Source organism: Salmo trutta, chromosome 6, assembly GCF_901001165.1.
Source record: "Salmo trutta chromosome 6, fSalTru1.1, whole genome shotgun sequence".
NCBI classification, from domain to species: domain Eukaryota; kingdom Metazoa; phylum Chordata; class Actinopteri; order Salmoniformes; family Salmonidae; genus Salmo; species Salmo trutta.
Genome location: NC_042962.1, coordinates 37,952,763 through 37,979,257, shown reverse-complemented (window position 1 = coordinate 37,979,257; position 26,495 = coordinate 37,952,763). Strand labels below are relative to the sequence as shown.

The 26,495-nt window shown below is 44.4% G+C and overlaps 1 protein-coding gene and 1 long non-coding RNA gene across 4 annotated transcripts in view; one reads left to right on the top strand and one right to left on the bottom strand.

Moving 5' to 3' along the window:
• LOC115195893 (MAGUK p55 subfamily member 7-like) overlaps positions 1 to 26,495 on the top strand; it is a 298,114-nt gene that overhangs the window by 186,384 nt on the left and 85,235 nt on the right. For all 3 annotated transcript variants that reach the window (XM_029756238.1, XM_029756237.1, XM_029756236.1), the window contains 2 exons: positions 6,024 to 6,104; positions 13,208 to 13,339. In XM_029756238.1, coding sequence (XP_029612098.1) covers positions 6,024 to 6,104; positions 13,208 to 13,339 — 213 coding nt within the window. The remainder of the gene's footprint in view (positions 1 to 6,023; positions 6,105 to 13,207; positions 13,340 to 26,495) is intronic.
• LOC115195894 (uncharacterized) lies at positions 16,181 to 16,764 on the bottom strand. The gene is made up of 2 exons (XR_003878771.1): positions 16,450 to 16,764; positions 16,181 to 16,240 (listed from the first exon to the last, which is right to left on the bottom strand). It is a non-coding gene; the product is annotated as an uncharacterized LOC115195894 (long non-coding RNA).

Sequence of the window (26,495 nt, the reverse complement as noted above, 5' to 3'; positions counted from 1 at the left end):
TCAGGCGTTTGGAAATTGCTCCCAAGGATGAACCAGACTTGTGGAGGTCTACAATTTGTTTTCTGAGGTCTTGGTTGATTTCTTTTGATTTTCCTATGATGTCAAGCAAAGAGGCACTGAGTTTGAAGGTATGCCTTGAAATACATCCACAGGTACACCTTCAATTGACTCAAATGATGTCAATTAGCCTATCAGAAGCTTCTAAAGCCATGCCATCATTTTCTAGAATTTTACAAGCTTCTGACCCACTGGAATTGTGATACAGTGAATTATAAGTGAAATAATCTGTCTGTAAACAATTGTTGGAAAAATGACTTGTGTCACACACAACGTAGATGTCCTAACCGACTTGCCAAAACTGTAGTTTGTTAACAAGAAATGTGTGGAGTGGTTGAAAAACAGGTTTTAATTACTCCAACCTAAGTGTATGTAAACTTCCGAGTTCAACTGTATATTTTCCTCAGATTACACATAATTTGAAATCAAATACAATTTTGATAAACTCCCATTTATATTAGGTGAAATACCACAGTGTGCCATCACAGCAGCAATATGTGTGACCTGTTGCTATACAAAAAGGGCAACCAGTGGAGCACAAACACCATTGTAAACACAATCATATTTTTTTGTATTTATTTTTTCCTCTCTTACTTGTATAACACTGTACATAGCCAATAATATAACATTCAAAATCTCTATTATTTTGAAACTCTTTTGTGTGTAATGTTTACTGTTCATTTCTGATAGTTTATTTCATTTTTATTTGTTTATTTCACTTGCTTTGGTAATGTAAATGTATGTTTCCCCTGCCAATAAAGCCCCTTTGAATTGAACTGAATTAAGAGAGAGAGTGCAGGACAACTTTGTTTCTCTTTCCTTCTCCCTCCCTCCCTAGGTCGTGGCAAGCATCCATCTCAGTATTTCTTTATGGGACGCAACTATCAGCCCCCCGTAAATCTTTCAAATTACAGCTTTTTAAATTTACGCTTCCTTGTAAATTCTGTGAGAAACCTCACGCAGGGATTATTAGATGTCATGATTAAATCCCAGAGATGTTTTATCAACGTGTCTAGGAGTGCCAGAGCAGACGCCGACGGTGCTACGACCAAAACGATTCCAAGCACTTATGTGTGTTTTTAAGAAGTATCCTTTTTCAACCGCGTCGTTGCTCGGAGCTCGAAATGAAACCTAATGAAGTTGTTGTGTAGAGTGTATGTAATTGACCTGCTATACTAGAGGAGCTCTTGGTTAAATTCATTTTGGGTTTGGATTTCGGTAATGGAGGTTTAATTGATTGCCTAACATAAAATGACACTTCAACCCCTGTCTGCCCTATTGTACTGTCTAGAGCAGTCTCAGCAGGTGACGGCTGTAGCCACAGACCCACAAGTCCAGACCTCTAGTGTGTGTGTGAATGTGTGTCAAGCTGGCTCAGCAGGTGACGACTGCAGCCATAGACTCACCAAATGAGAGGCTGTCATTCCCCAGACTGGCCACCAGGTGGGCCCAGAGAACATCTCTCTCTCTCTCTCTCTCTCTCTCTCTCTCTCTCTCTCTCTCTCTCTCTCTCTCTCTCTCTCTCTCAATTCAATTCAAGGGCTTTATTGGCATGGAAAACACATGTTAACATTGCCAAAGCAAGTGAAATAGATAATAAACAAAAGTGAAATAAACAATGCAAATGTACAGTAAACATGACACTCACAGAAGTCCCCCCCACACACACACACAGGTCATAGACTGCCACTCCACAGTCACAGTGCTAGAGATGTACAAGTGATGAACATCAAATGTCAGGTGGCTTCTTTGTCTCACCTTAATTACCTTTGTCTTAAAGTGTTTAAGACACAGAGGTGAACGCATACTGACAAATATTGTCAATGTATGAAATTGTGAAACTGTCCACCAGCATTGCATTAAATTCTTAAGTTTCATAATCTCATCCAGCACTTAGCTCTTTCTGATGGCTGTCCATGAGACGTATCATGTTGAAGAGACAGAACCATGCATTTGCACAAGTAAGATATTCTCCTAACCAGATAATGTGGTGGAAACCTCTGGTGTCACATTAAATCCTTAAAAGACAAGCTTTAATTGATCAAGATTTGTGTGTCAGTTATAGCCAAACGCACGTTTTTATTTGTGTTTGAAATAACGTAATCGGTTCTCAGGGCTGCGGGACCTGTAAACTCAGTGCTCCACATCAGGCCTGTCTAAATACACCCCAGTGTGGGTCCGCCGGCCATGGAGTTACAAATGAAGTACGCTCAGCCACAGTCAACAAAGTAGCCCATCATGTTTTTTTCTTCCTCTCACACAGACAGATGAAGAGAGAGAATGGAAAGTGTGATTCTAGAGTAGAAGCATCAAGGTAGTGTATAGTATGTTGTCAAACATGCCTCATCTTTACTCCCTAGTGAGTTATGAGCTAAACCTTTTAATAAAACAATAAAAGGGCCTGGAAATGTACGGTTGGTTCTCTCTCTATCTCTTTCCCTCGCCCTCTCTATCCATCTCTTTCCCTCTTTCAGTTCAAATTCATTTTCAATTTAAGGGCTTTATTGGCATGGGAAAGATATGTTTACATTGCCAAAGCAAGTGAAACGGATAATAAACAAAAGTGAAGTAAACAATTAAAAAAATAACAGTAAACATTATACTCACAAAAGTTCCAAAAGAATAAAGACATTTCAAATGTCATATTATGTGCAAATAGTTAAAGTACAAAATGGAAAATAAATAAACATAAATATGGGTTGTATTTACAATGGTGTTTGTTCTTCACTGGTTGCCCTTTTCTTGTGGCAACAGGTCACACATCTCGCTGCTGTGATTCCACACTGTGGTATTTCACCCAGTAGATATGGGAGTTTATCAAAATTGGATTTGTTTTCAAATTCTTTGTGGGTCTGTGTAATCTGAATGTAATATGTGTCTCTAATATGGTCATACATTTGGCAGGAGGTTAGGAAGTGCAGCTCAGTTTCCACCTCATTTTGTGGGCAGTGTGCACATAGCCTGTCTTCTCTTGAGAGCCAGGTCTGCCTGGCGGCCTTTCTCAATAGCAAGGCTATGCTCACCGAGTCTGTACATAGTCAAAGCTTTCCTTCATTTTGGGTCAGTCACAGTGGTCAGGTATTCTGCCACAGTGTATTCTCTGTTTAGGGCCAAATAGCATTCTAGTTTGCTGAGTTTTTTTGTTAATTCTTTCCAATGTAAGTACTTGTACTTGACAGTACTTATCTTTTAGTTTTCTCATGATTTGGTTGGTTCTAATTGTGATGCTGTCCTGGGGCTCTGTGGGGTCCCTTTGTGTTTGTGAACAGAGCCCCAGGACCAGCTTTCTTAGGGGTCTCTTCTCCAGGTACATCTCTCTCTAGGTGATGGCTTTATTTTGGAAGGTTTGGGAAACGCTTCCCAATAGGTGGTTGTAGAATTTTACGGCTCTTTTCTGGATTTTGATAATTAGCGGGGGGTTTGAGACCCCCATTACTGTGAAACGAGAAACACACATACATCCAGTCAACTTACAGGTGGGGCAGGGTGTGTCTGTGTGTTTTTGTCCTCTTTTCTTTCCCTCTTCCTCTCGCCCCTCCTCCCCTCACACACACCTCCTCTCGCCCCTTCCAGTGGGAGGATTCTCAGAGCTCTTGGGATGTTTCTCATCACTAAGCTAAGGTCCCTGGGACTAAACACCTCCCTCTGCAACTGGACTTCCTGACGGGTCGCCCCCAGGTGGTAAGGGTAGGTAACAACACATCCGCCACGCTGATCCTCAACACGGAGGCCCCTCAGGGGTGCCTGCTCAGTCCCCTCCTGAACTCCCTGTTCACTCATGACTGCATGGCCAGGCACAAATCCAACACCATCATTAAGTTTGCTGATAACACAACAGTGGTAGGCCTGATCACCGACAACGATGAGACAGCCTATAGGGAGGAGGTCAGAGACCTGGCTGTGTGGTGCCAGGACAACAACCTCTCCCTCGACGTGATCAAGACAAAGGAGATGATTGTGGACTACAGGAAAAAGAGGACCAAGCACGCCCCCATTCTCATTCCAGTTCCTTGGTGTCCACATCACCAACAAACTATCATTGTACAAACACACCAAGACAGTCTTGAAGAGGGCACAACAAAGCCTATTCCCCCTCAGTAGACTGAAAAGATTTGGCATGGGTCCTCAGATCCTCAAAAAGTTATACAGCTGCACCATTGAGAGCATCCTGACGGGTTGCATCACTGCCTGGTATGGCAACTGCTCAGCCTCCAACCGCAAGGTACTACAGAGGGTAGTGCGTACGGCCCAGTACATCACTGGGGCCAAGCTTCCTGCCATCCAGGCCCTATAAATTGTCAAAGACTCCAGCACCCTAGTCATAAACTGTTCTCTATGCTACCGCATGACAAGCGATGCCGGAGCGCCAAGTCTAGGTCCAAAAGACTTCTTAACAGCTTCTACCCCCAAGCCATAAGACTCCTGAACAGCTAATCAAATGGCTACCCAGACTATTTGTACCCGCCCCCTCTTTTTACGCTGCTGCTGCTCTCTGTTTATTATTTATGCATAGTCACTTTAACTCTACGTACATGTACATACCTCAATTACCTTGACTAACCGGTGCCCCCACACATTGACTCTGTACCGGTACCCCCTGTATATAGCCTCGCTATTGTTATGTTACTGCTGCTCTTTAATTATTCTTATTTTTTTTGTGATGTATTTTTTGCTTAACACTTATTTTTCTTAATTAAAACTGCATTAAGGATCGGACCCTTTTTTTTTTTTTTACGTTTTAGCCTAAAATTATATACCCAAATCTAACTGCCTGTAGCTCAGGCCCTGAAGCAAGGATATGCATATTCTTGGTACCATTTGAAAGGAAACACTTTGAATGTTGTGGAACGGTGAAAGGAATGTAGTTGAATATAACACATTAGATCTGGTAAAAGATAATACAAAGAAAAAATCGAGCATTTTTTTTGTCTTTTTTTTGTACCATCATCTTTGAAATGCAAGAGAAAGGCCATAATGTATTATTCCAGCTCAGTTGCAATTTAGATTTTGGCTACTAGATGGCAGCAGTGTATGTGCAATGTCTTAGACTGATCCAATGAACCATTTCATTTCTGTTCAAAATTTTGTATCAAGACTGCCCAAATGTGCCTAATTTGTTTATTAATAACTTTTCATGTTCAAAACTGTGCACTCCCCTCAAAAATAGCATGGTATTCTTTCACTGTACTAGCTACTGTAAATTGGACAGTGCAGTTAGATTAACAAGAATTTAAGCTTTCTGCGAATATCAGATATGTCTATGTCCTGGGAAATGTTCTTGTTACTTACAACCTCATGCTAATCGCATTAGTTTACGTTAGCTCAACCGTCCCGCAGGGGACCCACCTTTCTTGAAGAAGTTTAAGGGCTTGTAAGTAAGCATTTCACTGTAAGGTCTACATCTATTCGGCGCATGTGACAAATAAAATTTGATTTGAAATATATTTGATTTGATTTTTCACAGGTGCTCATTGAACAGACGCAGTTCAGACGGTTCTTCTTCTAATTCCCGTTCACTAACAAGCAGCCCTTTGTCTGGGCGCTCCACCACAGACAACTAGATAACCACTGGCCTAGTCCAGGCAGCAGCCCACCAAGGGCCTGTGGCCTGGAGTAGAGAGAATTAAGGTGCTGCCTGGCGGTCCTCAGCATACATTGGACAGACAGGGATTGTCTCTAGATCATGGCTGGGGCCTCTTTTTGTTTGTGTGTGTGTGTGTTAACCTGGCCCTGTTAGTCATCTGTATGAATGTCTCAGTTGACTATATTAATGCTATCACACTCTCTCTCTCTCTCTCTCTCTCTCTCTCTCACTCTCTCTCTCTCTTTCAATTGGATTATCTCTCTCTCTTTCTCTCCCTTTCTCAATTAAATGTCTCTCACTCTCTCTTTCTCCTCATATCTCTCTCTTTCTCCCTCTCTCTATTAAATGTCTCTCTCCCTGTCTATATCGCTATCTCTCTCAGCTGTCTGAGGAACTGCAGGTTAAAGGTGCCAGTGGAGGAATCGGAGAGCTGCTAAAACTACTGGATAAACCCCACGTCAAGGTAACAGACATACACTCACACACCGACTCTCTCTGTCTCTCTCTCTCGTGCGCTCTATCTTGCTCTCTCTCTCTCTATACCTCACTTAACACAGAACATAGTCTCTTTTCCTCCTTCCCTTACACACTCCATATTTATTCCATCTTTCTACATGGTACTCAGTCAATCTTGTATTAGTGCATTATTTCATTATTCTATCTCCCACCCTCCAACTATGACATAATCTCCTACCTTTACTATAGTCTCTGACATTTGGGATGCAGCCGTAGGTTCTGTGTCCTCTGTGATACATCAGTCCGCTGTTCATCCACAGGTCAGCCAGACAGATATGATGTCACACAAACGGATGCAGCACTTCTTGAAACTTTTTAAAGCTTCTTTCTCTCTCCTTTTAACAATTATCTGGCTGCCTTCTCTCTCTCTCTCTTGTTAGACATAAATCTAAATCTCAATGGTTGAGTGTGTGTTTGTGTGATGGCGATAGGGAGGTTTGGATTGCTGAATCAGTCCAGCCATCTCAGTGTCAGACAGACAGAACGCTGTGTACAGTAGGGCAGAAAGACAATGGTTACAAGATGAATGGAGTCAGATGGACCCCCTCACAGGAAACAAATGGAGATCAGGGGAATCCATCGTGTGTGTGAATCCCAAGACTACAGTGCCTTCGGAAAGTATTCAGACCCCTTGACTTTTTCCACATTTTGTTACGTTAGTCTTATTCCAAAATGTATTAAATATAAAATTCCTCTGTATCTACACACAATACCCCATAATGACAAAACGAAAACAGGTTTTTAGAAATGTATTTCAATTTATAAAAAATAAAAAACACATACCTTATTTACATAAGTATTCAGACCCTTTGCTATGAGACTCAAAATTTAGCTTAGGTCCATCCTGTTTCCATTGATCATCCTTGAGATGTTTCTACAACTTGATTGGAGTACACCTGTGTTAAAATGTATTGATTGTACATGATTTGGAAAGGCACACACCTGTCTATATAAGGTCCCACAGTTGACAGTGCATGTCAGAGCAAAAACCAAGCCATGAGGTCAAAGGATTTATCCGTAGAGCTCAGAGACAGGATTGTGTCGAGGCACAGATCTGGGGAAGGGTATCAACACATTTCTGCAGCATTGAAAGTCCCCAAGAACAAAGTGGCCTCCATTATTCATAAATGGAAGAAGTTTGGAACCACCAAGACTATTCCTAGAGCTGGCCTCCCGGCAGTGGCGGTTCTAGACCATTTCAACTGGGGGGGCCAAGCTGGGGCCAGTTGTACTGTTAGAGGGGCCAGTTACATTAGACGTTATTGTTGTCATATCGTTTTCTTCACTGCATTGCAGCCATTAGCAGGCAAAAGACCATGTTCATAATCATTAGTGTTCCGCGTTGCCACTGTCTAATAACGGATGTAAAAAAAAGAACGATAGCAAAAATTTGTTATGTAAAGATTATTTCATACTCCACATTTAGGGGGGCCACAAGGGGGTCCAAAATTGTTGTCACAGGGGCACTGCCTCCCCCCCAGAACCGCCCCTGCCTCCCGGCCCAACTGAGCAATCGGCGGAGAAGGGCCTTGGTCAGGGAGGTGACCAAGAACCCGATGGTCACTATGACAGAGCTCTAGAGTTCCTCTGTGGAAATGGGAGAACCTTCCAGAAGGACAACCATCTCTGCAGCACTCCACCAATCAGACTTTTGTGTGCCCCCCAACCCCTCTTTTACGCTGCTGCTACTCCCTGTTTATCTTATAGGCATCGTCACTTTAACTATACATTCATGTACATACTACCTCAATTGGCCCGACCAACCAGTGCTCCCGCACATTGGCTAACCGGCCTATCTGCATTGTGTCCCACCACCCGCCAACCCCTCTTTTTACGCTACTGCTACTCTGTTCATCATATATGCATAGTCACTTTAACCATACCTACATGTACATACTACCTCAATAAGCCTGACTAACCGGTGTCTGTATACAGCCTTGCTACTGTTATTTTCAAATGTCTTTTTACTCTTGTTTTATTTCTTTACTTACTTACCTACACACACACACACACACACACACACACACACACACATACCTTTTTTTCGCACTATTGGTTAGAGCCTGTAAGTAAGCATTTCACTGTAAGGTCTACACCTGTTGTATTCGTCACACGTGACAAATAAACTTTGATTTGATTTGATATGATAGAGTGGCTAGACAGAAGCCAGTCCTCAGTAAAATGCACATGACAGCCGGTTAGGAGTTTGCCAAAAGGCACCTAAAGACTCTCAGACCATGAGAAACAATGCAGGAGTGGCTTCAGGACAAGTCTCTGAATGTCCTTGAGTGGCCTAGCCAGAGCATGGACTTGAACCTGATCAAACATCTCTGGAGAGACCTGAAAATAGCTGTGAAGCAACACTCCCCATCCAACCTGACAGAGCTTGAGAGGATATGCAGAGAAGAATGGGAGAAACTCCCCGAATACAGGTGTGCCAAGCTTGTATCGTCATACCCAAGAAGACTCGAGGCTGCCAAAGTTGCTTCAACAAGTACTGAGTAAATGGTCTGAATACTTATGTAAATGTGATTTTTCAGTTTATTTTATTGTTTTATTTTTAGCAAATGTAAAAAAATATATATATTGGGTATTGTGTGTAGATTGATGAGGGGAAAAAACTATTTAATCAGTTTTAGAATAATTATAACCTAACAAAATGTGGAAAAAGTAAAGGAGTCTGAATACTTTCCGAAGGCACTGTATATAGGGAATAGGGTGTCATTTGGGATACAGCCTCTCCTTCGTATCCATCAACTCCAATGGGAGGTGCCCTAGTATCCCTACAACCCTACATCCCGATGGCTAGTTCAAGACACTGGTGTGCCATGGAGCGTCTCGCAGCACGCCTCCAATTATTGTATTTTGATACAGAGGTTATTGGCAGGGCCAACGTCGATCCATCACAAGGGGTTTCTCTCCTTGTACAAACTCGTCGGGCCCTAGGGTGGAGGATGGAGAGATGGGAGAGAGAGCGGTCAAAGCTACACACATACACTTACAAACACTGCCTCCGCCGCTGGGCCTGCTAGGTGGAGGCCACTCCTCTGCTGGCCTGAGGGGGCGACACGTTGAAATGTTCACAACTGCCCTAGCGTATACACACGCACTCCCCCCACATACTCATTTCCCCCTCCCTCCTCTCTGGTTGGCTGTTGCCTGTATGTTTTGGGCCTGCTACCCGGCTTCTCTGATAGTTTTACTGCTCCCTGGGTAAACCGTCACACCGACAGTCTTCTAGCTCCAAGAAGCAGAAGCACTCGGTCACGATAGATTAACCTCAGCAGCAGCTAGCCCAGCTCAGCGCTGGGGAATGGTGTCAGGGGGAACACTTTGACTGTAACACACTCACTGACTGAGGTTTGGAAGCTGTCTCTTCTGAGTGGCTGCAACGGATGGTTCTCTGTGGGTTTTAAGCCCCCCCCTCTCTCTCTCCCTCACTCTCTCTCTCCTGATGGCTGGATGGGGATCTGACTGTTCTGCTGTGGCACCCGATACCTACCCAGCTCCATGTAAATCGCAGAGTCTGTGTGTAAAACACAAGCAGATGCCTGAGCTCTGAATGGTGTCTCTGTGCGATAGTAACAGTATCACTCTCCATTATAAAATGATCCATTCCTGAGGTGGGACATAAATCACAGCTTTTTAAAGCACCCCCATCTCACACACTCACGCACACACACAGGCACACGTGCACACACACACACACACACACACACACACACACACACACACACACACACACACACACACACACACACACACACCCACCTCCCCCCTCTTTTCTCCCTTTTATGATTCTTCACACATGAGAAAACAACTCCTGCCCATTTTAGCCGCCTCAGAAACGCTAATATTGACAATGATGAAAGTGCTAATTTTGACGGCCGTCTGTTTCCGATGGGGGGAACTGTGTGTTCTGTTCTGTTGGGGTGTGGGGAAGGGTTTCGGGGGTTCGCTGGCAGTGGGTATAAGGCTGTGTCTCAATTGGCACCCTACTCCTTATAAAGTGCACTACTATGGGCACCCTATGGGCTCTTGTCAAATTCAGTGCACTATGTGGGGAATATGGTGCTAGTTGGAACGCAAAATAAGTGAACGCAGTAGAACGGAGCACAGCGGGGCTCTGGAACAGTCAGTAAAGTGCCAGTCTTGCACTGTCTGCCTGCAGGTTGAAAAATGACTCTGCGAATGACAAGCCCAGCTTAATGAGTGCTAGATGCCAGTAATGCATAGGAGGTTTGTTTGGACAGGCTCAGTGATCTGTTTTTACAGGATCCCTATTATGTATAATGAACACAAACACTGCCTGGCTCTCAAAGTACGGGTCCTAAAAACAGGGTGTACCCAGCCGAACCCAACCCAGCCCATGATCCTGGCATGCATCCCAAATGGCACCCTATTCCCTATATAGTGTAGTCAAAAGTAGTGCACTATATAGGGAATAGGGTACCATTTGTGACACAGCCTCGGTCTCTCCCTAACACAATCTATATCGGCGGCCCAGCTCCTGCTACAGCTGAATGGTTCAGTTCCAACAAGGATATCAGCTCTACATTAAATTGGGAGACACACACAGAACACTGGCTTTGAGTCATAACAGGACCAGCTCACTGCCGTTGACCCAGAGGAATGCTTCCATACGGTGGCAGCCAGTTGTGTATGTGTGTGTGTGTGTGTGTGTCTGTGTGAGTGTGTGCTTTTGTGTGTCTGGTGTGTGTGTATGTGCAAGTGTGTCAGCAGCCACCACAAGCAAGGGGTCTGCCCTGCCTCTGCCATGTGCTACCTATTAGCCTGGTGCTGTTGTTGCTAGTCTGTGATGGGGAGTTTTTACAAGGCATTACCGGCCAGGCTGTTACGAGCTGTAAGGGGAAAGGAGGGCTGCTGGGGTGAGTGTCAACTAGGTCCTGATGGAGGAAGTGGTGGGCATTGATGACAGGATACTCAGTGTTCAGGATATTAGCTGTGATGGATATCAGGAACTAACTGTGGTCTCCAGGCTTCCTGATGTTAGAGAATTGGGAGCATGGTAACGCAAGACTAATAGGGGTGTAGAGGTAGGAGCAAACACGTGCGTGCGCGCACACACACACTCACACACATAGTCACAAGGCTGTGAGAAGGAGAGGGTAGGAGGGGAGAGTTGTGAGGCCTGAGGTGAGCTGGGTTGGGTTAAGGAAGTTATAGAAGCAGGTTCTGTTGAAACAGGAATAAGATGTGATTGGCACATAGTAACAGGCCTTGGTGTTGTTGACGAACCAGATCAGGTGTTATGAGTGACAGCTGCACCTCACCAGGGAGGTGGGGGACACTGCATGTGTCCGTCCGTCTGTCTATCCTCGGAGGGAAAACCCCTCTCCACTCCTCTCTCCGGAGTCACATCGGCACAGGGCAGCAGTGTTTCGTCGGCGGTGTTGTTTTCGGAAAACTCTGGAAACTCGATACAACGCCACATTAAACGTTTTCTCTAACCTCCTAAAAGAGGAGAGGAGAAGAAACAAAGAAAAACGGAAAAGGAGATTGGCCTCAGCAAATCGAGAAAGAGAGAGATCGTTTCTCTGAAAATATTTGTTCTGTAATATTTTATTCAGCTCTGAATGGAGCACGGTCTGGTGTATTTTACCTTTATTTAACTAGGCAAGTCAGTTAAGAACAAATTCTTATTTTCAATAGCGGCCTAGGAACAGTGGGTTAACTGCCTTGTTCAGGGGCAGAACGACAGATTTTTACCTTGTCAGCTCGGGGATTCGATCTTGCATCCTTTTGGTTACAAGCCCAACGCTCTAACCACTCTAAACACTAGGCTACCTGCCACACTGGCTAGTAGAATGTCTGTTATTATACTGTTTTAGAGTTGTGTTATCTTTACTATTATTACATTATTTGTCCTCACATAAGGAAATGTGTTTCCACTGCTCCCAGGAACCATATGCAAACATGATGACAAAAGATAGTTTTGTGCCACACAGTTAAAGCCAGTATCCATTAGGGTTGGCCTCAGGGTGACTAGACGAAGGCTGTGTGTCTGCTGCAGGTGAAGTCCCAGTGGAGCTTTGGGCACAGCACACCAGTTGTCTCTCCTTCTCTTCTTCTTCCTCCTCCTCCTCCTCCTCCTCCTCCCCCTCCTCTCATCTGGTCTTCTTTAGGAACATCTTGGAACGCTGTAGTGCATCATGCTCCCATGTCATAAAACAGACTGCACTTCTCCTTCTCCTGCTCTCCTCCCTCTATCATTTCTCCCTCCTTTCTCATCCTCCTCTTTCTGGCACGTGATTAGACTATGTTTTTTATTTCATGGAAAAACAGTTTGTTTCCAGCTGCATTCGGAGACGACACGAAGCCGTTAAATGGTTTGAAAAACGAACGCGATCATTCTCGTCTGTGTCGTCTCGTTTTTCCCCTCTCTGCTGCTGCTCGTGAGAGTGTGAAATATGTGAGGCAGCTGAGAACTTCATTACTTTGCTCATCGCTCTGTCTGTCGCTGAACATCAGCTAGCTGGCACTCCCATGGGATCGTCCCGACACACACTCACTCTCTGGAAATACAAAGCCGTAACCAGGGGAGGGTAATTCATTTCTCCGTCCACCTCAACATCCCCATGATTCATAGCGGCTCAGCGTGGCGTTAACCTCCTTTTATTCAGGAAGATCTGAGTCCAACAATGAGCCTTAATGGCAATTAACACTTGTAGCTAGTATAATGGGACCTTAACGAAATCAAATCCATCAACAGGTACTTGAGGCAGAGTGCATATATTTTCGTACTGGTCCCCCGTGGGTATCAAACCCACAACCCTGGTGTTGAAAGCACCACGCTCTACCAACTGAGCCACATGGGACATTGTTTCGCTCTGCCATTTCTCTCTCTCTAGTTGAAAGGACCTCAGCATGTTTGTAGTATGGGTTTGTACTGTTGTATAGGGATCTAGGCTTTGAATGGTGAATTTGAACCCCTCTCTTTCCTCTCCACTTGCCTCCTCTATCACTCTCCTTTCACCCCCCTGCCCACTTTCCTTTCCTCTTTCATCCCCCTTTTCTTCTCCTCCGTAGAGTCTTCTGTCCGTCCATGACACGGTAGCCCAGAAGAGTTATGACCCCAATCTGCCTCCGCTGCCCGATGACATCGATGATGACGAGGAGTCAGTGAAGATCATACGGCTGGTCAAGAACAAGGAGCCTCTCGTAAGTCATAGTCTTACAACACACACACACACACACACACACACACACACACACACACATATACACACAATGACGAGGAGTCAGTGAAGGTCATACGGCTGGTCAAGAACAAGGAGCCTCTCATAAGACCCCCTCACAACAACAACAGGTTCCCTGTATTCTTCAATGTGAGATGGTGCTACTCTGTACCTGGAGTCTGGCGAACCAGACGTGACAACTTTGTAACAGTCTGCCCAGTAGCACTGTACTAGTACTCACATTGTTTTTGTGTAATGTTCTGTAAACCAGTCTGGCCCATGAACAGTATCTGTTTGGTTTCCTCCCTTGTGGTGCTCTCATCACGCTCCCAGCTCACATCCATATAGCAATGTCTGACCTCAACAACAACATCAGTGGCAGCAGCATGGTGTGCGTCCCAAATGGCACCCTATTCCCTACATAGTGCACAACTTTTGACCAGAGACCTATCGGCTCTGGTTAAAAGTAGAGCAGTGTAAATGAAATAGGGTGCCATTTGGGATGCAACCAATGTCTTGGCCTGGTTCCCTTTCTCACTGTCATCCTTTACATCCAGTTCCAGTTCCTCCTCTCCCCACTGAGAGACATACCACACATTCCCCTGGTCAGCCCTGCTCTGCTCTCGCTCACATACACACATGCTTCACACATATGCAGACATGTGACAAACGCGTGCGCACACACACACAATTCAGTCCCATTCAAAATCCTATTTTCCCTAACCCCTAAACCTAACCCTAACCTGTACTCTCACCCTAATCCAAAAACCTAACCTTAACCCTAACCCTTAACCTAACCCTAGCTCCTAACCTTAAACCTAATTCTAACCCTAACCCTAAACCCCCTAGAATTAGCATTTGACCTTGTGGGGACGAACTAGATGTCCCTAGTTGGTCAAATTTTTGTATATTTACTATTCTTGAGGGGACACGTGAACACATATACACACACACACACACACACACACACACACACACACACACACACACACACACACACACACACACACACACACACACACACAAGCTCAGCTCTGCTGGCTAACAGCCACTCCTCTTTGTGGTTAGCTGGTGGGTCTGGTCTCTCACCCCCTCCTCTCTTTCTCTCTTTCTCTCTCATCCCTCTTTCTCTCATCCACCATCCTTCTCTCTTTTTCTTTCTATTACCATCTTTCTTTACATCCCATCTCATTCACTTTCTCTCCGTATCCTCTCTTTCTTTAACTCATCCTTTATTTCTGCATCCTCTCTTTTTCTCAGACTTTCTCTCTCAACCTGTATTCCAACTCACTCTTTCCATCTCTCTCTCTCTCTCTCTCTCTCTCTCTCTCTCTACCCCCCCCGCCACCATCACGGTCCTGACCTCAGTGTCCTGTCTGGCATGACAGTTCTCTTCCTGTCCCACTCCCTCCGGGCTGGCGGTCTGTCACAGAGCTCTGTCATCAGAGTGCCACCCTTTGTTGTGTGTGGAGGCCACGGCCCTCTTTGATCTGGTCTGTTCTCCGTGTGTGTGTGTGTGTGTGTGTGTGTGTGTGTGTGTGTGTGTGTGTGTGTGTGTGTGTGTGTGTGTGTGTGTGTGTGTGTGTGTGTGTGTGTGTTACAGTAACAGTAGTGTCCTGTCTTGGCTGGTCTTGCTTTATTTTGAGGTTCCATTGAGGTTTTCTCAGACCTTTATTTGGCTCTGGGCCTGCCTGCCGTCTCACCTCCCCTCCCCCCTAACCACACCTCAGGGAACCGGAGAGGAATAGAACACACCTAAAGTCATTTTGGATTCCAGCCTTCCCCTTGCATGTTCCAGTTCCCCTGGCTGGTCACTGTAATAAGTGGCTTTCAGTTCACTCAGTCAGTCCCTCTGGCTCTGGAATGTTCTCTAGCTCCTTGTTGTTTTTTCTCTGCTATTGTTTTTTCCAGCCCACTACTACTACTAGGGCTGATGTAAGTAAGGTCACGTCTCAGAAACCATAATGTGATTTACACACAGGCCCCAGTCAGGTTTAATTATCAGGTTGTATTTTTCACTAGCCTCCTACATGTCAGCTTGTTTTTCTCCTCTGACTGTATTTGGATCCTTAGAGGTCAACTCTGAAACATGAATTTTCAATGTGTGATGTTGTTTTGGTAGTACAATAGTGTCAAAGGGTTTTATGTTGACGAAACACTGATGTGTTATAAAATCTGTTATACGTGTACAGAGTGATTTAATGTAAAGGGGTCCAAGCCTATTGACCATTCAGAGTCTGTGTCTTATCCGTCCGTCCCTCAGCACAATGTGGTTTAATCTCATGTTTGAGCTGCCCTCTCACTGCCTGAAGGACCCTTAGTGTGATCTAATTGAGGCTTGGCAGTGGTACAGGAGGAGGATTCCTGTGTTTGCTAGCTGTCTGCAACTGAAAACAAAACAATACATTCCAATGGAGCCTCCAACCGACTTATGGCTACCCGCTGTCCGTCTTCCAGAAATGTCACGTCTGAACGTTTGATGGTGATGATTGTATTTGCATGCGGCGAGCTGGTGGCAACTCGGGCGGAGAGGGAAGGGCCTAGCACCTATGCTGATGAGAGAGCCAATTCAGGGCTGCTGCCCACTCCGTGGTCTGGGTCTGGTCTGGGCCATCTCAAAGAGCCAACCGCCTTCATTTCCCAGTGTTCCTCTCTCTCTCTGTAATCACGCTCCTGCCAGAACTTCACACGGTAGCCCTCCCTCCTCTGCAGCAGCAGCACAGTGAGTGGACGGTGTGGATTGGTTGACCACTGTTGTTCACAACTCTGGGTGACTCACTCACTGACTGTAACTCCCTCCAGTAACCACGAGCACAACCGTTCCTTGATTTTAACTGGCGGCTTTATTCTGTAGTTTAGTCAGAATTATCACCTTCCGTGAGAACTATAAAGTAAATGAAAATACAGTTTAAGCACACTCTTACACCTTCTTGTCTTATGAGTGACTTATTAGCTTGGTATAACTCTAAAGTAATTACATACATAAACAGTGACTTATTAGCTTGGTATAACTCTGAAGTAATTACATACATAAACAGTTTAGCCGGAGCTATAACAGTATCAGATTGAGCACACGAATAAAGGAAAAAATACCTCATTGGCTGCTTATTACAGAAGGGAGGAAATCAAACTTCACACTTATATTCCTGGCATGAATTCACGCTTCATCCTAACATACACATATCAACCTTTACGAACTACACCCGGTAACATGAAAACTTAGCTAACATCGCGCGTGAAAGCCTTCACCCCCAAAGATGTGTTGCTACGATAATGATCCCCGTTACAACAGTTATTAGCCACGTAGTTCCACCTGTCTTATCATTTCCCCCGTATAGCGAACACGTAAACAATTCAAACAAAAAACAACGACATAGACTTACAGATTAACTGTCAGTTACACTGACTGTAGACTAGAGTGAGCACCGTGGCCTTAGTCTGTCTGTAGTCTGCACGCCACAACCACAACCAAGGCTGGGTAACTTATAATAACCCATAGCTTTGCAATGAGGAAATAACTGTATTTACTTTGTAAGATATCAAATCCAAATATTACAATATCTATATGGCATCATCATTACTTTATCTCCAACCCTAACAGATTTTTTTCTTTCAGATAGACCTGTATTGAAATTAAATCAAATAACAGTAAACAATCATTCAGACACAAGGTTTGGGAAGAGGAGGATCCCACTGTCACGACTTCCGCCGAAGTCGGTTCCTCTCCTTGTTCGGGCGGCGGTCGACGTCACCGGCTTTCTAGCCATCGCCGATCCACCTTTCATTTTTCCATTTGTCTTGTCTTGTTTTCCTACACACCTGGTTTCAATTCCCTCAGTATTAGACGTGTATATAACCCTCTGTTCCCCCCATGTCTGTGTGTGGAATTGTTTGTTGTTTCGTGTATGTGCACGCTAGACTGCTTTGCGCTGGGTTATGTCAACCCTTATTGTGTTTAGTGTTCTTAGTGCCGTGTGTTTTGTTCGCCGAAATAAAAGGCTCCTTTGGCTACCCAACTTCTGCTCTCCTGCACCTGACTCCCTTACAGCCAGTTATGCATACTTAACACCCACTTTCAGTGATTTTGCCTTTGATCTCTTGGTTATGTCAGACAATTAGGAGTGAAACCATTAAGGCAGTACTGTAGTCACACCACCATTTTAGCATTTCTGCCAATAAAGGCCCCAAATTGTGTAGGGTCTTCATTCTGCACTGCACCAAATTGACTTGGATGTGTCTTTTATTTGTAATTATTAATGTACTTTTAACCCTTTTTCTCCCCAATTGGGAGTTACAGTCTTGTCCCATCGCTGCCACTCCCCTACGGACTCAGGAGAGACGAAGGTCGAGAGCCATGCATCCTCCTAAACATGACCCTGCCAAGCCGCACTGCTTCTTGACATACTGCTCGCTTAACCCGGAAGTCAGTCACACCAACATGTCAGAGGAAACATCGTCCAGCTGGCGACCTAGGTCAGCTTGCAGGTGCCCTGCCAAACCCTCCCTTAACCCAGACAACACTGGGCCAATTGTGCGCCACATCATGGGTCTCCCGGTCACGGCCTAACACTGAACCCGGGTTTGTAGTGACACTTCAAGCACTGCGACACAGTGCCTTAGACCGCTACGCCACTCGGGAGGCCTGGATGTGCCTTTTAACTTGCAATTTCACATAATCAGCCTGAAATTCTCACACTTGACATCATAACAAGAGCGCTGTACAGTATTGAGGTAATTTATTTCCCGTCTTTCTTTCTCTCTTTGCATGTTTTGGCTTTATCTTCAGGGGACTGTTTCATAGTTAGCATGCTGAGGCCTTTACTGGTGACTCATCCATTAGCTTAATTGTGATTAGTTGAGTGCATTGTATTCGGTAGCTCTGATTAATTGCTATCATTTTTCACGCTGTGACTTCATACCGTAAAAACTCCATATTTCTTTTCAGGGGACTTTTTTTTTTACCCCCCCTCAGTCCATTCTTTGGCACCCGCTGTAACCCAAATCTTTTGTTTTATTAGATCCAATGTCGGGACAATGAAATAATTAAGTTTGAATAGAGAGAGGCATAAACATGTGGGTGCTGCCTGCTGCAGAAATAAGGCCAGACGTTTATTTTTATTGGAAGAATGTGTTATTTTGGATTAGGTTACCCAAAACTACATTTGAATGGAACGAACACAAGAGTTGCGTCAAGACCAACTTCTGTCTCCTCTGAGCACCGGGATATAGTGTGTACGTCCCAAATGGCATCCTATTCCCTATAAAGTGCATTACTTTTTATCAGGGCCCATAGGCCTTCTGGTGATAAAGAGGCTCAGTACTGACTGCCTAATATAAGCGCTGTAGACAACAGCAGGAGTTGCCAGGATGGGAGAGAAGCTCTGGCGTTAGACAATTCAACCTCCCCAAGTAAGGAGCAGAGTGAGAGAGAGAGACAAACGCCTCACCACACCATCTTCATCCAGCATCTTTGAAAAGAAAGTACCTTTTAATTTTTTTTTAAAGAAGTGAAAAATGAATCTACAGAGATACCGCAGGCATTAGGTCTGACCGTTGGATAGTCTGAAAACATTAGGGAGTATCCAGGGCTGTCCCAAATGGCACCCTGTTTCCTATAAAGTGCATTACCTTTGCCTGTTCAAATTTAGTGCACTATATAGAAAATATGGTGTCATTTGGGACTCAAGCAAGGCTGTGGTCGATGTGTCCTGCTCCTCTCATTTGGCTGTTTTTAAACCCTGTCATGACGCAGATGTAAATAGCAGATTGGAGATGCTTGCTGTGTTTTCCCCGCTGTTTTATGTTTTTTATGGCTCGCTCTACTCCACTGCTCTCTCTGTGCCATTCTCTTGTGGATCCCTTCATCTCTACACCTCCATATACGCTTTCGTTCAAAAGTTTGGGGTCACTTAGAAATGTCCTTGTTTTTGAAAGAAAAGCACATTTTTGGTCCATTAAAATACCATCAAATTGATCAGAAATACAGTGTAGACATTGTTAATGTTGTAAATGACTATTGTAGCTGAAAACGGCTGATTTGTAATTGAATATCTACATAGGCGTACAGAGGCCCATTATCAGCAACCATCACTCCTGTGCTCCAATGGCACGTTGTGTTAGCTAATCCAAGTTTATCCTTTTAAAAGGCTAATTGATCATTAGAAAACTCTTTTGCAATTATGTTAGCACAGGTGAAAACTGTAGTGCTGATTAAAGAAGCAATAAAGCCTTTAGACTAGTTGAGTTTCTGGAGCATCAGCATTTGTGGGTTCAATTACAGGCTCAAAATGTCCAGAAAAAAAGACAATTCTTCTGAAACTCATCAGTTTATTCTTGTTCTGAGAAATGAAGGCTATTCCATGCAAGAAATTTCCAAGAAACTGAAGATCTCGTATAACTCTCTGTACTACTCCCTTCCCAGAACAGCGCAAACTGGCTCTAACCAGAATAGAAAGATGAGTGGGAGGCCCCGGTGCACAACTGAACAAGAGAACAAGTACATTAGTGTCTAGTTTGAGAAACAGACACCTCACAAGTCTTCAACTGGCATCTTCATTAAATATTACCCGCAAAATACCAGTCTCAACGTCAACAGTGAAGAGGTGACTCTGGGATGCTGGCCTTCTAGGCAGAGTTGCAAAGAAAAAGCCATATCTGACTGGCCCAAAAAATAATAATACTAAGATGGGCAAAAGAACACAGACACTGGACAGAGGAACTCTGCCTAGAAGGCCAGCATCCCGGAGTCGCCTCTTTTCTTTCAAAAGCAAGGACATTTCTAAGTGACCAAACTTTTGAACGCTAGTGTATCTCTCTTCAGTTCTGACTGTTTGTCCGTCTCTTCTTTCCCTCTCTCTGTTGTCCTTTTGTTTGTGTGCATCAGTTTTTCACTTTTTTAAAAGACTGGGAAAAGACGCTGGTCCAACACCTTGCCACATTGTGTGTATCCCAAATGGCACCCTATTCCCTATAGTGCATTACTTTTGACCAGAACCAAACCCCAGGGACCTAGTCAAAAGAAGTATGATAAATGGGAATCACTGTGCCATTTGGAATACAGTCCTTTTCATCATGCACCTCACTCCGCCCAGACGTCCGTCTAGACCCCCAGACACCCGACCCTCCATCTCCAGGTTGTTAAGCATCATTAGGAGCTGTCAAAACACCAGGCCAGGAACCTGACAGGATCATTGTCACTTTCCTTTCCTTTCACCTCTCTCTTTCTCTCTCTTTCTCTCGATTGGGTTTCCCATTAAGAGCGACTGTGCCATGGAAAATACTCTCCATACCATGGGCATCATCTCCTGTGTGGGTGTCGGGCTCTTCCGGTGCCATGCCATCCAGTTGGCCCTTGCCAACCTAGTTGACTGCCCTGTACCTAATCAATACAACTTGTGACCGCCCACTCTCACTCTAGATGCCTGGTGGATCAGCTGGACTTCTCATTAAGAACACTGAACTTGTCTTTGAGTCTACGATGTTCATTTTTATACAGTTTTAGAGTGCTACCTACCAGATCTTCCAAGAAGGAACTAAAAATGACTTGCATCACAATCAGATATTGACATGTAAAAAAAAAACATTATTTTTCCATCTGGTCTTCAGGAGTGCATTCCTTTAGCCTTCACTTGACCATTCTGACACCATTAGAGCTGTTGGATCGCTCCTACTGCCTCATCTCTTCTTTTGTCTCAGAGTCGTAAACACATGCAGAGAATCAGATCGGATAATCAATCAATCAGATGATACCCACCCATCACTCTCTCTGTCTGTCTCTGTGTCTCGATGGAATCTTAATACTGTTGGCTTGACTGTGAACTTTATACTTGGAGAGCTTATGGAGAAGCTTATGTTAATTTCGACTGTAGTCAATGAAAGTGGTACACAATGGCCGCGCAGCCATTTAAAACATAATTTGAGGATGTTCCATTTTTTTCTATTTACATTAGTGTTTGGAAATCAAGTCGTTTGTAATGCTACTCTGTGGGATTCATGGAGCAGCAGATGAGATTAGGGTAGGCAGGCAGGACACATGTTAGTGTTTTACAGATAGAGTTGTGTGCTCTAAAACCCATACATCTTTCATTTGATGGATGAGCTGGGGGTTTGGTGCTCTATGAAGAAGATGGAGCGTTCTCGAATGTTCTAGAGTGTGAAACATGAGGAAACGTCTGGAGCGTCCTGGTTCCATGGTGGTATAGGATTAGGATTGGATCACTTCAATTTGGAACTGGCAGTAGTTTGTGTCTGGAGCGTTTGGTTCCATGGTGGTATAGCATGTGTCCATCCTCTCTTTAACATGCAACCTATTAGATGTGTAACTTTGTGTGTTTGTCCACACAGTAGTTTCAGTTCTGCCTAATTCTGTCTAGTCACTGGCCCAATTTATTAAATTACCAACATTTTTGTTAACCTCTCTGGGCCAGTGGGACGCTTGCGTCCCACCTACTCAACAGCCAGTGTAATCCTGTGGCGCGATATTCAAATACCTTAGAAATGCTATTACTTCAATTTCTCAAACATATGACTATTTTACACCATTTTAAAGACAAGACTCTCGTTAATCTAACCACACTGTCCGATTTCAAAAAGGCTTTACAACGAAAGCAAAACATTAGATTATGTCAGCAGAGTACCCAGCCAGAAATAATCAGACACCCATTTTTCAAGCTAGCATATAATGTCACATAAACCCAAACCACAGCTAAATGCAGCACTAACCTTTGATGATCTTCATCAGATGACAATCCTAGGACATTATGTTATACAATACATGCATGTTTTGTTCAATCAAGTTCATATTTATATCAAAAACCAGCTTTTTACATTAGCATGTGACTAGCATGTGACTAGCATTCCCACCGAACACTTCCGGTGAATTTACTAAATTACTCACGATAAATGTTCACAAAAAAACATAACAATTATTTTAAGAATTATAGATACAGAACTCCTTTATGCACTCGCTATGTCCGATTTTAAAATAGCTTTTCGGTGAAAGCACATTTTGCAATATTCTGAGTAGATAGCCCGGCCATCACAGGCTAGCTATTTTGACACCCACCAAGTGTGGTACTCACCAAACTCCGATTTACTATTAGAAAAATTGGATTACCTTTGCTGTTCTTCGTCAGAATGCACTCCCAGGACTTCTACTTCAATAACAAATGTTGGTTTGGTTCCAAATAATCCATAGTTATATCCAAATAGCGGCGTTTTGTTGGTGCGTTCAAGACACTATCCGAAGGGTAAAGAAGGGTTTCGTGACAAAAAAATTCAAAATATTCCATTACCGTACTTCGAAGCATGTCAAACGCTGTTTAAAATCAATTTTTATGCGATTTCTCTCGTAAAAAAGCGATAAAATTCAGACCGGGAGTCGTTGTTTTCGTTCAAAGAGAGAGAAAGTAAACATGGTGTCGGCTCGTGCACGCAGTTTTAGAAACTTTAGGGTGTTTTCTATCCAAATCAAACAATTATATGCATATTCTAGTTACTGGGCAGGAGTAGTAACCAGATTAAATCGGGTACGTTTTTTATCCGGCCGTGCAAATACTGCCCCCTATCCCCAACAGGTTAATTGTTACCTCACCTGATGTGGCGATTAGGTGGCTGGTGGAGTCTTTGAAAGAAACCCAGAACCACCACCCACCACAGGTTAGCTGTAGAGGTCATGGCCAGTTCTCTGGGTTCGTGTCTATAATGTGTGACAGCCTCTATCTAATCTAGCTCATGCCAATCTGGTGAGTGATCCACAGTCATAGCCTCAGAACACCCCACATCACAGAAACATTATTACCATGTTCCCATATTGATCTCATGGCACACTGAGACCATTTCCTATCATCTGTAATCTTAAACGCCTAGATGGTTTCAGGCCGCTAGAACTTTTCCACCTAGTTTTATAATCTCTAGTTGCTTCCTCTCCCCAAGGTATGACCCGAGTTCCGTACTTCAGCATTCCTTTGGTGCGACATTGCGAGAGTCAGGGCTGAGGTTGGGGAATGTGTGCATTATTGGCTGTCGCTGTGCGGCGCTCCTTGTGTTTGCCAGGTCACTTATGGAATGAGATATGACATGTGAAAGTGCTGTTTTCTTGGCGAGGTCATTTCAGGAGAAAACACTAAACAATCCCAGAGAGAGACTAGAGGCACAACAACTTTGTAATTGTATACATACACACACACACACACACACACACACACACACACACACACACACACACACACACACACCTCAGGGCAGAAGTAGCAACCCGGGCAGGCCAAGTTAGGGGATTGAGCATAAGCATACATGCTGGCTCTTACACACTGTGAAACCTGGGTTGAGACTTAACACACAAGCACCTGTCTGAAATGCTGAGGTGGGCCTGCTAAATATGTTTTCTCAGAGTGTGTAATGACTCTATCTAACATTAAGAGCCTGTGAATGGAAGGAGGAGGGGGGACACACACCAACACACAGTATCTGGCAGTCTTAGCTCGTCCTTGGAATGTCCCCTGTAATTATCATGATAATTACCCACAATTTTCCTTTTTCTCATAATACCTGTTAATTACACTCCCAGGTCAAGAGCAGGGTTAAGGAAATAAAATAGGACATTTTAGCCTGAGTTTCTCTGGGTAGGCTTTTATTAGTTGTAATCACAAGTGATTTAATAAAAGAGGTGGAGAGGCATGCAACAGGTCACCCAGCGGGAATAGAGTGAGACAGAAAACAGCAGACACATACACACACACATACAGGAGCAGTCATTGTGGCATGAAATACTAGGAGAAAAATAATTTAACATAACTTAAAGTACCTTTTTCGTCTCTCTCTGGCTTCTCTCTGTTTCACTGACAGTAAGGACTTTGATCTGCTGAGTACTACGCTAAGAAGTAACAAATTCTTTACTGCACTTTATTATAATGTAGGCCTACCAAAATTAATTATGAACTTCATCCCCAATCATGACCACATACATTAATTACAGTATTACCTGAGTACCGCTTTTCTTTCTTTCGTTCCGTTTTTTAGACAATGCTGTGTAATGTCTTGGTGGGAAGAAGTGTGCAAGGCCTCATAAATGTGTATTGGCTCTGTTTCTGAATGATTCTATATGTTTTAGGGACGATATGCCATCCGTCTGACGTAAAGCTGAATTGCACACTTTTACACGTAAAGATATGATAGGAGTTAATTGCGTTTTAATGTCCAGGAGGCCTTGTTTCCGTTGTGATTCTATTTTACCATGGTCAACATCTGGCTAGAGCAGACTGCTAGCATATGGTTTCCACTACATTTATATTTATATCCTAAATACTTCAGTCAACACGGTGGCGGGCGGACTTGCCGGTGCGGCCTGGCCGAAGCGAGAGTTTATTGTCGCCGTTACACTTTGCTGTTAAGTGACATCATGTCAAAACACGTTCTCTCCCCCGGCCGACCACTTGCATTTGTTTTTTCTTGTCTCGTTCAATTTGGAGGGAAAAATAACGTTTGTTGAATGCCACGGGCTCAGACGCCGTTCCCGGGACAATGTTATGAGTGGTCGTTACGGGCCAAGGGATGTGTGTGTGAAATGGAGACGCCTGCTTGTTTTCGCTGGCAGGTTGAGGGGGGTGGGGAGAGGTATGGGGTAGGGCTGGGTAAAAGGATCCCTGGACCCAGGCCTCTGGTTCTCTAATATGGCCAGGCCACACACACCCAGACTCCTAAAGCACCAACCACCACCACTCCTGTAGTTTCAGCCAGAGCCCCAGCCCCAATTCCATCGCTAGCCACCCGACCGCTGAAGACCCAGCCTGCCAGCTGGTCCTATGGCCCTGGCCCCAGCCCCTGCTGCTACTGCTGCTCTAACTGTCCTGGCCCCAGCCTCTATACTCAATCCCCAGTCCTTTACCCAAGCCCAAGCCCCAGCCAATAGACCCCTGAAGGCCCAGCCAGCCCTGTAGACCCAATAGCTGCTGGTGCAGTAACTGTCCTGGCCCCAGCCCAGTTCTCTCTGCCATGGTCCCCAGCTACCAGCCCCCTGAAAACCAAGCCAGCCAGTACACTCTTAGAAAAAAGGGTTCCAAAAGGGTTCTTAGGCTGTCCCCATAGGAGAACCCTTTTTGGTTCCAGGTAGAACCCCTTTTGGTCCCAGGTAGAACTCTTTTGGGTTCCATGTAGAACCCTCTGTGTAAAGGGTTCTACATGGAACTCAAAAGGGATCTAACTGGAACCAAAACGGGTTCTTCAAAGGGTTCTCCTATGGGGACAGACAAAGAATCCTTTTAGGTTCTAGCAGCTTTTTTCTAAGAGTGTATGCCATGGTCCTGCCTGACGTGTGCTAAGCAGAGATCTGAGGTCTCTCCTATTCCTGTAGTAACTGTCCTGGCCCCTGCCCCACTCTATCTGCTAAGGTTTCATGGCTCCACTCTTAGAAAAGGAGATATTGACTGACTTTCGTTTGCTCTCAGAAATACATGCTCGCCTCCTATATACCGTGAGGCAATCCAGATTCAGTGTGAGCCGTTTGTCATCACATACTTAATACCGCAACCATGTCTCCCTCTGCATGTGTTTTTTATATGGCCACTCACAGAGACTTGGGGAGAGAATATAACTAACAGTCTGATATGGATGAATATTGCTCCAATTCTCATCACGCCGCGGAGATTAAGTTATTGAGTTTTGGCCGGGCCTAGAATAACAATCAGAAGCATTTATGTGTTAGAAATATAGTTATAGTGGTCGGAGCAGAGGTTCCCATATGGAGCTGATCAGAGGGAGAGAAGAGCAGAGCAGAGGCTGAGGATCACCTTACTTACTGATGAGTAATTGACCGCCGAGCGGCGAACCCAAAGCCTAAAGCGCTGCTGATTCCACAAGGATGATTCCACATCGCTAACTTCTCCAACATAATTTTTGGGAGGGAGGCTCGCTCGCTCCTCTCTTCTTTTAAGTAATGCCTATTTTTAGGCCTCGACTTCGAGTCGGAAGACGCAGAACTTAGGCAGGCCTCTGTAACTTGGAGGGAGATCTAAACAAAACGCACACGAAAGAGAGACATTTTTCTTCTCCACTCGTGTCCTGTCTGGCTCTTGGTCGGTGAGGAGCGACCTATTTCGTAAGAATGTCAAGGTTTAGCCAGACGCTTGATGGTTAATTACTAG